The following is a 15326-nucleotide window of genomic DNA, read 5'->3' as shown; positions in this document are numbered from 1 at the left end:
ATCACAGACTAAAAGCAGAACAATTTAATGATTTGTTTTCAAATGTTCAAACAATGGCCGAAAAATTGAACATTGAACTTCGTGTTCCCAGACAGTGTGTGCGGCAAGTATTTCATTCTAATTTTGGTTTCTCTTCTGTGGAAGTATACTATCGCCAGTCTATCTGTGTGCCATACATGGGCTCTATCATTGCATCACTAGAAAATCAGTTTGGCAATGAAACAAGAACAATTTCAGTCTGTTCTCACTTTACCCAAAATGCCTGGCAGAAATGACACTTGACCAAGACAAATGCCAGGTTGCAAACATCAAAGAATTTACAACATTGAAAACCTGGAAGCTGAAGCAGTCAAATAGCTTAAGATCTGATCAACAAAGAAAGAGCAGTTTGACAATGTATTTTTAGATTTGCTAAACTACACAGATTCATTTCCATCTTTCCGGCAAGCAATTCTCATTGCTCACACATTACGAGTGACCACTTGTACAGCGGAAACGTCTTTCAGCACAATGAGAAGAGTGAAAACCTGGTTGAGATCAACATTGACCGTTTATCGGGTTTGTGCATGCTGAGCATACCTTGAGCAAAAATTGCTGAAAACAAACAATAGCTGATTGAAAAAGTACTTGATACGTTTGCACAAGACCACAGGCATTTATAGTTCATTGTTAAATTTGAGCAACAGTGTAGATGTTTGCAGTTCCTAACCTGCGACAGTTATCCAGTTTAATTTTATATGTTTTATTTTTCAATTTGGATGAGAACAGGTGTTATTTTATTTGTTAATACATTTAATTGTATTTATTTTAATATAAAGTTAATACATTTATAAAATTAATATATTTGTCATATATTTTAATTGTCATTCATTTGTGCATGTTAACAACACATGCAGATCCTACATTTTTTAATAATTAAGTTATAGAGCTTTAATCATGTGTGTATGAATAATGTGGTGCATTCAATAGTGTCAATATAAAAACAGAATAGAAATTGCTAATCAGGCAATGGCAGCTTGATCCTTCTATTAAGCGTTTGCACCAGGTTTCTTAAACCTTCGCACGCCTGTGCTTTAAGTCATAATGACTATTCCCCTGTCCTTTTTTACATTGTCGAAAACGGTCAGAGGATGGTTGACGTTAAAATTATGTCTCCTCTCCCCCGAAAAAAATGTCTGCGGATGCCCAGGTGATCTAGCCCCCTTCCAGTAGGCCAGATACTGTCTCCTCATCTTTTAATAGCAGCCACTTTCTTTGACCCACTCTTGCGCCCCTCTCACATTCCGGGGTGACTCATGGATGGGCCATAACCCATCCAACGAGTGTTCAAGATCACACAAGATTATCCACAAGTTTTTAGCCAGCTCACATGCTCTGGTAGTCATCTTAGGAGCACAGCTATAAATATTGTGCCCCAAGTCTAGAAATATGATTGGCTTCAAAGGAGAATGGAAAGCTTAGTTCCCCTGCAGCTTTGAAGTCCTTTTGTGCATCCTTTTCCCACGGCAGTCTGGTGCTTGATGCCTGGACTTTGAAGGGGCATAACTGTTCCTAAAAAAAAAAAAAAGCTTAAGGGGCACCTGCAATAAGAGTTACACTCTTTAACACCTGATCAGGCTAGTGCACAAACTGTTCCTTGATATTGCCAGTGAATCCTACAGATGTGTGGAGTGCTGAGATCACCCAAAAAGCTTGAATTCTAGAATGCAAGATCACATTAAAAGGCTTTGGACCAATGCAGAGGCAATAATTTGATGAATCATAATTGTATAAATCCCCCCACCCCCTTGTTTGACTTGTTGGAGAAGGATTTGAACACGTTTGTAGCGTTTAAAGGACTAAGGGCCATATGTACGAACACATTTTCCCATTGACACAGAATGGGAAAACCCTTTGCTACATCTGGCCCTAAGTTGTGTTTAATTCTTGAGAAAAGTCAATGGGGATATTCCTGAACCTGAATGGCTCACTTTGGAAACCTTGAACAGTCGCACAGAATAGGTCATGCCCATCTGTTTGGTTGGTTCATGAGCTTGCCTTTTAAACTTTTCTTGATTTAATGAGTGAAAGGCATGCATAGGTCATGCCTTTTCTGGTGTTTAGCCCTCCTCGAGTGCAGAAGTAAACTACTGAAAACATACGAGGCTCCGTGTTTTCTGAATGGCTTCTGGACTACTTTTTATTTTTATTTAATACTTAGCGCGATTTCGTTGGGCAATAGTCGAGCGCTTTGCATGACATCGACCTTGTTACATAGATAATTGCACTTTTGCCAGTTACACTGATAATTGCACTTTTGCTGATAAGTTGGACTGCAAGAGAACTTCTGTTTCCTTTTGTGTGTCTCCTTCACACTCATGGCGGCCATCGGCTCACTTATGAGAAACTGTTTTACTTATCCTTTTCAGTTTATGTGGCAAGTTTACATCCCTAACAGTTCTAACTCTAGCAAATGCGAGACCCATTGCATTGCAAATGCTTGTTTGGTGTGTCCACAGATAGGTCCAAGAATAATTGTAGTTAGTCACAGTTAAAAGGGATAGTTTGAAGTTAAGACAAGCCCACCCGATTGAAAGAATTAAGAAATGCATGTTACTAAAGAATACTATCACTCTCTTTCTCTTTCTTTTTGTGATCCCCAAGCAGAGATTTGTTCTCAGGCAGAGCGGGCAGGCTAGCATCACCCCTGAGCATTACCTGGTCCTTGAGGTGAGTGGCAAGCCCAACGGTGACAGTGAGTTTAATTTAGAGTGAGAAAATGTGTGTCAAAGTGAGAAAATGGAGACTGAGTGAGAATGAGTGAGTGAGCATCAGTGTGAATGCAAGTGAGTGTGAGTGAGTTAGTGAGGAAAAATGAGTGTGTGAAAGTTAGACTGAGTGTAAGTGAGCATGAGTCAATGACAATGCATGAGTAAGAGTGAGTAGAAGTAAGCAGTGAGTGTAAATGAGAATGAATGAGTCAAAATCAGTGAGAGTGAGTGAAAATAAGTGAACATTAGTGAGAAAGAATGTGTGTGTTTGTTAAGCTTGCAATTCTATCTTTGATCGTAGTGCACTGTAAGTAGTTCTTGCCATATGTGGTACCCATGGCACAATAGTGGCACTAACACACTGAGATAATTCTTGGCATTGGGGGCACCTCTGGCAAAATGTTAGTGCTGGTACATTAGGAGGAAATCTTGGTATAAGGGAGGAAGCATATGGAGGGACAACCTTGACTAAAAAGCTGACACTAATATATTGAAAGTAGACTTTGACATAAATTGTGGTATTGGTATATTGTAGGTAATTCTTGCCATTTTGGACCTCCATGGCATGTGGGGACACCCATTACAAAATGGTGGTCCGGCACAAAGGAGGTAATCATTGACAAATTGCGACACCTACATCACATTTTGTAAAATATGGAGTCAACTCATGGGGGCCCTCAATCTTCATTGGATTGCCACACTATGAAAGTACTTGAATATGTAATGGCTATGCTTTTACAGTCTACAGCTTTAGGCAATTTATATGAAACGTGTGCTTTTAAAGGCACTATTTAAACCCATGTTTATTCCACATTTTCTCTGTGGAGAATCCACTCCTGCTGCCAGATTTATCATGGAAGAAATCAGGCTTACTTGCTTCTCTTGATGGGACAAAGATTACATTTATGTATTAAAGAAAGGCAGCCCGCTGGGCAAATGCGCATTTTTTTCTTTTTCTTTTCTCCTTGAGGAAAACATGTTTACATGTGAAGAAACTATTTCCCCTAAATTCGCATGAAATTAGTCCTGAAAAAGCAGTTGCTGTAGTCCTTTCAGAGAGTACATTTCTGGCCTTTTCTAAGTTAGGAAATGATCAGAAAAGAGTTTGTGAAAAAAACTCACGAATTTAGAGGCTCAAAAACTCTTAACACCACAGCTTGAACCGCCCACTAAACACCCCTTGCATGAGATTTATTAATACATAATTGTACGCAGTTATGGCATACAATTATGCAGTAGGAAAACCATTGACAACAGATAAATATTCCTTTCTGAATACCTTACAAGCACAAGTGGAACCATCTTTAATGGCAAAGTAAGCTCTACTCCAGGGGAGTACCATGATCTGTAGGATTGGGGCTTTGAGCTTCACATTCCCCAACAATCACGCTCCGAATCTTGCTAAAACCTATTTTATGAGACGCAGAACATGAGAGCGACTTGATGGGTGGTGGAAAGAGTGAGGGGGTACTTAACACACAATGGCCCTCATTCTGACCCTGGCGGTTCCCTACCGCCAGGGCCAACGGGGGCGGGAGCACCGCCGACAGGCCGGCGGTGCTCCCTTGGTCATTCTGACCGCGGCGCTTTGGCCGCGGTCAGAACGGGAAAACCGGCGGTCTCCCGCCGGTTTTCCACTGACCTTAGAATCCTCCAAGGCGGCGCAGCTCGCTGCGCCGCCGAGGGGATTCTGACCCCCCCTACCGCCATCCTGTTCATGGCGGGAAAGCCGCCATGAATAGGATGGCGGTAGGGGGGGTCGCGGGGCCCCCTAACAGGGCCCAACTAGGCTTTTCAGTGTCTGCGATGCAGACACTGAAAAGCGCGACGGGTGCTGCTGCACCCGTCGCACGCCTTCCACTCCGCCGGCTCGATTCCGAGCCGGCTTCCTTGTGGAAGGCGCTTTCCCGCTGGGCCGGCGGGCGATCTGAAGCAACCGCCGCCCGCCTAGGTCGGAATGACCACCAATATGTCCCATACTATTCAACACTTTTAAGGCTTTCAAATGATAGATCGGAGAAAGGGAGTGTGTTTTGTCAGTGTGGGCATGTTAAAATACCAGGTAAAATCCGACAGACACTTCACATTACCCGACTGAAAGCACTTGTACCAAACTATTTGCTAAATAATACAATTTTTAGGGGGGGTGGGGGTAACACCCCAGACACCCCACTAGAGCTACGCCCCTGCTCTACTGCTGTAAACGACTTTGCGAATCGAACTCATAATGGTTGAAAACAGCAAATGTGAGCAACAAGAAATCTGGTTAGAGAAGGAGAGCGAGGGGCAGAAGATAGCAGCTAGATTACAAGCGAAGTAAGAAAGCGGGAGCATAGAAGACTGAAAGAACATGATAAACTGAAGAAGTTACCTGTGTGGACAGATGGGGAAGAAAATGTGAGCATCAGAGGTTTTCATGTTTTAAAAAAAATATAAATAGTGTATCATGTAGTAACTTAAAGAAAGCCACAGAACAATATCCGTTTTTCCTACCTCGTGAAACATATATATTTTTCACTTAAATGATGTAAAAGTGAATTGTACAATGCAAAAAGTTGAAATATTAAAAAATTGAAGTATATATAAAAAATACATATTTTGAGAAAACAAATATGTGACTGCCAGATTATTTGAGTTAATATGCACAACTGGTAATTTTGAGCACTGTCAACAACACTCAGTTGTAAAATTTGGAGGCAAGAGACAAATATTGACAGGTACTGATGTATGTTGAATACATTTTTCAAACATCGTAAAATAATGATATATAAATACAATATTAATAATACACTACTCAAGCTAATAGCGAAGAGAAACAAAGTGCACGCTTTTCGAAATTTTCATTCCTGAAAACTGTTTGCAAGACTGAATATATGTATATACATACCGATGAAACGTTTTCATGGCCTTACAATTTCCTTGAAATGCACGCTCTCCAAAGTTCTCTTAAAACGCCCTGCGGGGAATTTGTCAGGTCTAGACATGCAAGCGTTTAGCTTTATCTTAACTCATAGCTGGGCTGTTTCTGAGGACAAATGTGTCAGCGACAGATGCAGTAAATTCGTGTCAGCTAAAAAGTGGAAGGGAGATAAGAAGGCTATGTCATGATGTTGTGAAAATTGATTAAACTTGGGTTAAGAGAGAACGCGAATGTAAGCACTTCTGAAACCGCTCTACCAGGGGCTCAAGCTCTCTACATTTCTGATTACACCAGTTAGCCAATTATTTACTAAGAAATTAGACAAAGTTTAATGGCTTCTGGTGGCAAACTTGAAAATGAAGGGTAGCCTTCTTGGGTGTCACCATTCCTCCAGATGGCCCCACAACAGGAGAGAACACTGTGGTGCCATTCTTTTGGGAGCACCACAGCAAATGTGCAAACTAGTGGTGCGAAACACTATAGGGCACGAGTTTTGGACGAGGCTCTGATATCGTTTCCATAACACCCAAGGCAGTAAATATTGACTTTTTCTTTCATTTTAAGGTCGAGTATTCAAAACACATATACTTTAGTATACACTTCTATACTTCTTTGTGGCCTCCCTGCTTTTTCACTGGTTTGTTTCAGTGTCCTTAAAAACTCCTTGCTTGCTAGTGGTCAATCCTTGCTCTTTGTCCCACCTTTTTCACAGTTGTATACTTCCCTGGAGCATGGCCCCAGTACTTGTACCCTTCCACTTGTGCCAATGTAACATGTGCTTAGGGGCTAGTTTTTTAAAAGGTTAATAACATTTGACAAGAGTGCTGGATGTTGTCAGTGGCCCCAGTCTGTTTCTGTTAACAGGGCTCTAAATCATTTTCTTCTCTGGTTACATGTGCTGTGCATTCAAAGACCAAGTACAAATGTTAAAGGCTGTTTTATGAGTGCGCCTGTTTCCGCCTCCTGCTGCTGAAGTGCAAAGCCAATCAAAACTGCGCTGCCGAAGCATAGAGAAAATTACTATTGTTACAATATTTCATGTATATTCCCCCAATTTAAAATGGCCACCGCACGTCATGTGCGATGAGGTCATTGACATCATGACAAGGCCGTCTCCTTTCCATTGCCGCTGCTTGTTATATATTTTCTACTATTCGCTAAGGCTCCAACTTTGCATTTGACAAATGCGCGCCAAAAGCCCTTGAAGGTGGACTTGGCCGGCATCACATGTTATTATTGTCTGCTGGCTCTATACCCCACAGTCGGGGAAAGAAAAAATAGCAGTTTTAAAAGCAGGAAGGCTGCGTCTCAAGAGCAGATTGTGCATGTATGTCACGCCTCAGTATGGGTGTGCTGAATGATATATATTCATATAAGTGAAGGACAGAGCCCCGGGCACATCAGTAGGTGAGCAAACAGAGATGACGGGACGGCTGCTGAATACCATTAGGGTGCCATTAAACAGATTACAGGAGGAAAGGGGATTTGCATTTGTGGGGCATGTGGCATGTTTTACACACAGTTGTGCATGGTTGATGCCGTTAATCTGGTGTCCCTGCTTTGCCCTTTTTCTCTCGCGCTCTCTCTCATTCTCTGGCTGCACCCTGCTCTCCTTCTCCTGCTCATTTTTTCCTTCTCCACTCTTACTGTCTTACCTTATCCCTTTAACTTTTTCTCTTGTCTTTCGTTCTCTGTACTACGCTCTCTCTTTATCTTTCCACTTCTTTTACTCCGTCAGCCCCTCTCTCTCTCCTTCTGTTGTAATCCCTTCTATCTCTAGCTCATACTATTTTTCCAGCCCTTACCTTGCACTCTTGCTCACACTTCTCCTTCACTCTCTCCCTCCATTTCATCTTCTCTCTTAGTGACTCCCTTTCTATCTCCCTCCTCTTTCTGTCTGTTTATCTCTCTCCCGTTTTAACCCTCTCTCACTCTCTCTTTAGCTGCTGCAGTTTGTACACCTTTAATTTGCAGGAAGATTTTATGTATTCCTTCTGTGTGTAGTTTATGAGCACACAAGACATCAACCTTGAACTACGAAGACACAAGAAGTCAATTTTCTGGGCTGCACCTGACCTAAGTCTATTGCTGAGAACTAGCGTGCAACTGCTGTTCCATAATCAGGCATTCAAAGTAATAAATGCCATGGATGTCTCTTGACACATTGAGAACGGGTACCTTAGCATATTATGCACGGATACACATTTCGAGTACAGATATATTTGACATTCATACCAGAGAGCCTTTTTGCTGTTGAACACTGCTATTTTTGTGCAAGACAAAAGAGCAACCAGGGCACTCCAAATAATAAGTCCACGGTAAGTAAAGTTGCAGAAATTACTTTAATCCTTTATGTTGGGAAAGCTCCAATCAATGATCAAAGATAGTCATGTCCACATGTTAGAGAGAGAGCATATCAGTGTTCAGAAACAGCCAACACGTGTTTCGTCCACACTGACTTTTTCAAGGCTGGATACAAAAACAAATGGGATCTCTTAAAAATAACAAACACTACCATCCGGTAGGTACGATAAACAGTGATATACCAAATGGAAACTGAAATTACAGCAAAGATATTCTCCATGAGATACATGTCCCTTAGGCGTGAGCGGATATCCTGAATAGAGATACTCCCATTGTTAAAAAGTGAGCACAAAAACGCCACCCAGACAAGCCGGTGGAAATAGAAAGGATGTGAAAGAAGATATATAGAAGTAGTAAGAAGTGTGGTTACCCAGAAATAAGAGCGGAAATAATGATACTGCGAGCATGCTCTAAAAAAGGGGGGCTACCGGTGCCCATGAAGAATTTCGCCTCAGGGACTAAAGTGAATCAAGGTCAGTTATTAAGGTCCTTCTGGAATGAGCCATGGATGGAAGTGTTTATTATTTTTAAGAGATCCCATTTGTTTTTGTTTCCAGCCTTGAAAAAGTCCTTGTGGACGAAACACGTGTTGGCTGTTTCTGAACACTGATATGCTTTCTCTCTAACATGTGGAGATGACTATCTTTGATCATTGATTGGAGCTTTCCCAACATAAAGGATTAAAGTATTTTCTGCAACTTTACTTACCGTAGACATATCATTTGGAGTGCCCTGGTTGCTCTTTTGTCTTGCATTTTGTATTATACAGCACGTGACATAGGTGGCGTTGTCCGCCTGTGTTCTGTGCATTTCAAAACCCATGGTGGTTGGGTTTCCGTACCAGGTTGGCACCCTTCCCAGGACTTTACATTTGATATTTGTACTTTTTAGCTCCCTGTTTCAGATGTGCGACGTTTAGCATCAACCTCCTTTCTAGTAACGTTGACTGCTATTTTTGTAATAATAATAACAAGCATTTGCAATGCAACGGGTCTCGCGTTTGCTCATGTTAGAGCTGATAGCGTTGTAAACTCCTAACCCGACTTTACACCTATTGAGCAAAAGTGCATTTATATACGTAACCAGAAAATGTGCAATTAACTATGTAAAGCGCTCGACTTCTGCCAAGCGAGATGGCGCTCGTAAATTAGAGAAAAAGAAGTCCACGAGCCCGATGGAAAACAGCGAGCCTCGCATGTTTTCTGTACTTGGTCGCTGCGCTCGAGGAGGGCTAGCCACCGGAAAAGGCATGACGTGTGCATGCCTTTGACTAATAAAAGCAAGCAGATTTTATTAGGCAAGCCCACGAACCAATAAAAAACACTGACGCAACGTTGACAGAGCTCCGAGCCCTTTTCTAAACACCAAAGCGCCTCGCTGCGATACTCATGCGCGAGCGCATGCAACGCAGGCTCGACCCTAAAAATAATAATAATAATAATAATGATAATAATGGTAATAATAAAAACATATATATAATGCAATTAATCATAATAGACCATATTATTTCAGAAAATCTAATGGTGATTATTTGTCTCTTACTAGACTGTGTTCATATTTGAATACATTGACTCATTTTGTGCTTTTTGTTTCACGCTTCAGAGTGGTGATAACAGTGTAATGAACATTCATTTTTTTATTCCTGTGCAATGTGCAACTGCTTACTGTGGCACTGCTAATAGTGCTGTAAGCTTTTGAGGTGAGTGAGGCTTGTGATTAATTTCATCTGGGTTCTTTTAATTTTAAAATCATCTGCAACATGTAGTTGGCCGGAAGCGTTTGCTTCTGGCTATCTTAATACAGTAGGACAAATAATGCGTGTGTGGTTTTTTCAGCATCATGTGGTGTACTGTAAACCTTGCTTCTTGTGGGGGAAGGTCACCAATTGAGAGCTATTCTTTAAGCAATGGCACCACCCACCCTATAACCACGCTGATGATTGACCAAGCAAGTCTGTGACACACCATGTGCTCGGCACAGAAAGAAGACAGAATTCCATTATGGATGTCTTCATTGCCCTTAGTCTCTGGGGGAGAAGACTGCAAGGGGAACTAGGAGAGAAAGAGTTAACAGAAACTAATAGATATCGATATGTGTACCAACCCAACCATCTATCCTGCCAACCCAAGAAGAATATTTATTTTGGGCGCGCTGTGTAAAACACATCATACTTGCACTAGACCAAATACTCTAACTTGTATTGTTGTGGTGTTCTAAGTGCTTCAAATACAACCAGTTTTAATACTCCAAGTCAAAGATATGCAGTTTATCAGCTTTTGAAGTATGAAGGACTGAGGCACTCGTTACATATAATGTAAAGCAAAGTTGAAGAGCATGCACCTAAGAAAACATTCGTACTGGTATTTCCCACCTTTAAAAAAAGAGTCCTATTATTGGAATTCCCAGTGCCACAGCACACCACAGCATTGCTGACCCAACCCTGAGCATTTAATGTGGAGATGGATTAATAGTGACTGTGCCTTACAACCAGCATGGCAAGATTGCTCAGCAGAAGCGTGCTTACACTTCACTGCACTCCAGTCTGTCTGGTGTCAATTCTGTCTGAAATCTCATTCCTAGAGCAGGGGAGTAGCTGTCTGTAGGGTAAAGGGACACAGTTTCTGAGATCCAGGTGCTGGAGGGACGCGCTGCTCTCCAGCCTGGTTCCAGTTACATCTCACCAAAACCCTTGTACTCCTGCAGGCTGCTAAAGCAAATGCCATGCTCCAACCTCTGTCAGCCTTTATCCTCAGCTACCAGTAACCTCGAAGTTTGATTCAGATGCCACATCTGATTTATTTTTATGTTTATTTTACGCATTCCAATTTAAAAAAAATTGAAGCTCTGTTATAGTATATAATTATGCTCCAGGCACTAGTGTTTTTGCTCACTAGGCCTCCTCAAAACATGCATTCCAAATGTTTCTATGTTCGCTTCAGCACTGTGTCAGGGCTAGAAGGAGAAATATACGTGCCATTACGATCCAAACTGCAGGGCCATTCGAATTATGCGATCGCGCGGCTGCAGCGATTTTAGAATAATTAGGGATTTGCCTCTTTTGCCACATAATCCATCATCTGCAGCATAATCTGCAAATTTTAACAAAAAAAATGTTTCTTGCTTAAACGGTTCAAACATTAATAAAAATGCAGTGACGTGTTGTTGCAAAGTGGAAGGCCCTGTGCAAAGCTGGACTGGTCACCTTTCTGTTGCCTATTGTTATATTCGGGCGTTAACTTGGTACTAATGAGGTGCAACCAAGGCCCCGACGGTGTTACCAAGTTTTAAAATGACCAAATAATGCAGTACTACTATACCAAATTGTGCTGCATTATTCTGCATAATTTGTCTTTTCTTGCTGCATAATTTACTCAAGTCTGCTGTGTAATTTGGCCCTCTTCTGTTGCATAATTCCAGTGGCCCTGAACATAGACGACCACCTGCCATCTACAAAACATAACAAATGAATACCTCTGTAGAGCCATTGTTCCCTGTGAGAACTACATGGCCTGACATAGTGAGACAGCGGGTCACTCAGCGTTGTGTGAACAATGTTCTCTGCCAGTCAGCAGATTACTGTTTGTTAATAATGATAAGAAAACCAACATGCTTGACTTTTTAACAGTTTTCTACAGTTAATGAAAATAGTTTGAAATACCTAATGTTTCAAAAACAAATAAAAAAATCAGTTTCCTTTAAAACAGCAATAATTTATTAAATTGCACTTTCATAGTCAAGTACTACTAATGTACTTTATCATTATTCTATATTATTCTATAGTATTATCAGGATCCGTGATGTAATGAGTATTAATATTGTTATTATTGTTAAAGTTTTTGCTGTTTTATTGTAGATTGTGCTAACAACAACATAGTGCTCTGTGATGCTCTCTCTCGCCTGTGTGCTTCTCCCTGCCCTCCTATATGATGGGCTTGTTTTGTTTGCTTTTTCGCATGTTGCTTTCTCCCCTGTGTTCTTCTCTCGTAGCTTCATGCTGCTTCCACTCTCATGTCATCTCTCATCCATTTTCATTTCCCGGCCCCATCAATCCCCACCCATACCCTTAATGCTGTTTCTCACGACACCCAGTGTTGCTTCCTCCCTGTGTCCGCAGGTTGCTTCCACACACATTGTTGATTAAGCTTCCCATGTTACTTCCACCCTGCTTAAAAAAATACTTTTCCACATTTCTTTTTATTTACAAAAGAAAGAAAATTAAGTGCCTGTGTCATATTGTAGGAGCACATATTTGTGGTGCCTATGCCTACAAAATGACATGAGCAGCTGTGTCATATTCTCTTAAAAAATCTACCTAAGCAATACTGCACAGTACCGGGAATGCTGAACTGCATCGCTAAAAACCATTGACAAAGCTAAAATCTCCCAAAAGCGAGACTAGATTCTGCAGCACACTAATTCACTAGACATCTACATCAAACGCCACTCCACTCTATGCTACTCCACATTACTCAATCCAAATCAAATTTACAACATTCTACTTCACTATATATCATTCCACTCTCCTACACTATCCCACTCTATGCCACTCCACTCTCACAATTTACTTCACACTACACCATTCTACTCTACAATATTCTATTCCAATATAAACACCACTGTTTATGCCACTCAACCCTACACCACTCCACAACACCCGATAGCAGTAAACAAAACACGAGAATGCACTCTAACACTCTACTCCTCTCAACTCAAAGCCCTTTCAATATACAACCCTTTGTTCCATACATTACACTCCACAACACTAGACACAACTTCTTTACACACCACACCACTCAACTCTACACCACTCTACAGCATGCAACTCCATAACATTACACTCTACTCAACTGTACAATACTTCACTGCATGCAACTTTACACTAGTATCTTAAAGCCATACTGAAAAACAGCCACACTAATGTGCACCATGGCTAAAACATATTAGCAAAGCAGTAGGCCAGACCTATTGGCCATGCCAATGCTTGTTTTTCACTGCCCTAATTAAATTGCCCGCCTCAGCTAGTAGGTGACATGCATGTGGCCTTAATCTTCTGTCTCCTGCTGCTTTCGCAATGTACCATAAGGCAGCGCCTGAGACATATAGGCCCTCATTACGACCTTGGCGGTCCATGTACAACCAGGGCTGCGGTTGCGGTCTTACAGCCGCGGGACCGGCGGTAAAGACGTTTGGTCACTGCCAAACTGTTGCTTCCCCACTGGTCCAGCTGCTTTACCGCCTCCAGCCCGGTGGGAGTCGAATACCTGCCAAGGTTATTTCAACTTAGGACACCGCCAGCATTTTCCTTGGAGTCTCATCACCACGAAAATCCTGGCGGAAAGCCATCCCGATGACAGGAACTTGCATTCCTGTCACCGGGATACCCTCCAAACACCTCCGCACACACCCACGCATGCACCGATACACACACAATCACACACAGACACACCCCCACTCACACACAACATTCATCCTATAGACACGCATACATACCCATACACATTACACAAACACGCATACACTCTCCATCCCCCACCCCTTTCTTCAACTATATACATACACAACCCTCACCACCCTCACTCATCTTCACACATCCACCCCCACCCGCCAATCGTACCTCACCGCACACAAATACACACACACAGCATATACACATACAAACATGTACCCACCTGCACACAGGCACTCACTCACACCCCCTTACTAATTCACCCATGTACACACCCCTACCCCTTCCACATGCATACACACACGGATCACCAGCACCATTCTTACACACAGACACACACGCATGCACAAACACTCCCCGTCCCTCCCCCACATTCATGACACGCATACACACACACACCAATTCACCCCCCCACCTCCTCCCCTTGTGGACGATACTTACCTCGTCCGACGATGTGCTCCTCCGTGAGGGGACGAGAACTGGCGCATCCACCACTGGCAGGCTCCCACCACCAGAAGAGCACCACACAGAATTACTGGTCATAATTCTGTGGGTTGTCTTTTTCTGGTGTGGCGGTGCTGGAAGTGGAACCGCCTAAGCGCTGCCTTCGCAAATGCCGCCGGATATCCGACCGCCAGTGGTGTAGATATTCAGTGGCAGTCATAATACAGCGGTGTTCAGGTCGCGGCAGTCTTCAGAAAAGACCACCGCAGTCGTAATGAGGGCCATAGTCTTTTGCATCCTCTCTGGCCTGGCACTCAATTCAGGTGCCCGTGGAAGCAGCATTTTAACTTCTGCAATTTGGTAGCAATGTGGATGGGGAGGAACTAAAGTTACTCTGTCCTGCTTTCACCAGACTCAAACAATAGTCTCTGCAGTAATTGCAGCACAGAATCAAGGGCTCCATGAACCCCATCTTTGGCAAAGAAACAGGTGAAATTAGGTTGACTTGTGGCTTCATTGTAGCCTACATACAATAGCAGACTCTGAGCTATATGTATAGGTATATTACTGTAATCTGCCTTGCATGAATGTGGGAGCTGCAGTGTGTATGTGTGCTAAGATTGTGTGAGTTTTTGACAGAATGTAGGGTAAAGATATTCCTTGCTGTCTATTAAGAATACTGTAACCTAGTAGTCTTTTCCAGTCCACATATCACATCTCTTATTTGATTCTAACGGTACCCCCCATTGCCATTTTTAAGAGCCAATTTCTGTGAGCCAACCTGGCAGTCCATTTTCCTATACAAATACTGGGACACCCTCTGCACACAAAAAAAGAAGTTTTTACTTTTTTTATGTGTGATGTGGAATGCATCATACATAGAAAAAGGAAGTTATAAGAAGAAGAAATAAAGATGTTTTCCTCATGTGCCTGAGTTTTAGAGGTGCATCATTTTGACACATTTGCAGTCTTTGTAAATCTGGGAATGGGTCAAAATCCATGGGTGAATTTAGTGGAACACCCATGCTTCACCCATGGAAAGCCTCACTGATGCAAGATAATGCAAGGCAGCGATATGCGCTTCGTTGCTTGACTTTCTTTTTACAAAGCTATGCAAGGTGGTGCAAAACACCTCATGTGTGGCATTGTAAATCCACGTTATGAACATGCAATACCTTGTGATGACTTGTGTCATGAAAGGGCAATGCAAGTCCTCAGTAAATCTGGGCATCGAAGTGGACCTAGTGTTGAGCCTCCATAGTAGAGGAGAAGATACATGCCAAGTGAGCAAAGTGATAAATTACATAGTATAATCCAATGTTCAGTAGTCTCAGGCCTCACAAGGATGTGGGTGCGTACAATGTATCCATTTTCAGTCTCAGATTTTGGTTGTCTTGTGCAT

The 15326-nt window shown here is 42.2% G+C and overlaps 1 protein-coding gene across 1 annotated transcript in view; it reads right to left on the bottom strand.

Moving 5' to 3' along the window:
* Window positions 1-5770, bottom strand: part of LOC138250052 (interleukin-1 receptor-like 1) — a 637768-nt gene extending 631998 nt beyond the window's left edge. Inside the window, exon 1 of the mRNA XM_069204432.1 lies at window positions 5638-5770. Within this exon, the coding sequence (XP_069060533.1) occupies window positions 5638-5654 (17 nt within the window). The 5' untranslated portion in view covers window positions 5655-5770. The remainder of the gene's footprint in view (window positions 1-5637) is intronic.
* Window positions 5771-15326: the final 9556 nt, after the last annotated feature.

The sequence above is a fragment of the Pleurodeles waltl genome, chromosome 8, assembly GCF_031143425.1.
Source record: "Pleurodeles waltl isolate 20211129_DDA chromosome 8, aPleWal1.hap1.20221129, whole genome shotgun sequence".
NCBI classification, from domain to species: domain Eukaryota; kingdom Metazoa; phylum Chordata; class Amphibia; order Caudata; family Salamandridae; genus Pleurodeles; species Pleurodeles waltl.
Note: the sequence above shows the minus strand (reverse complement) of the source record. Positions and strands in the feature narration are given on the sequence as shown.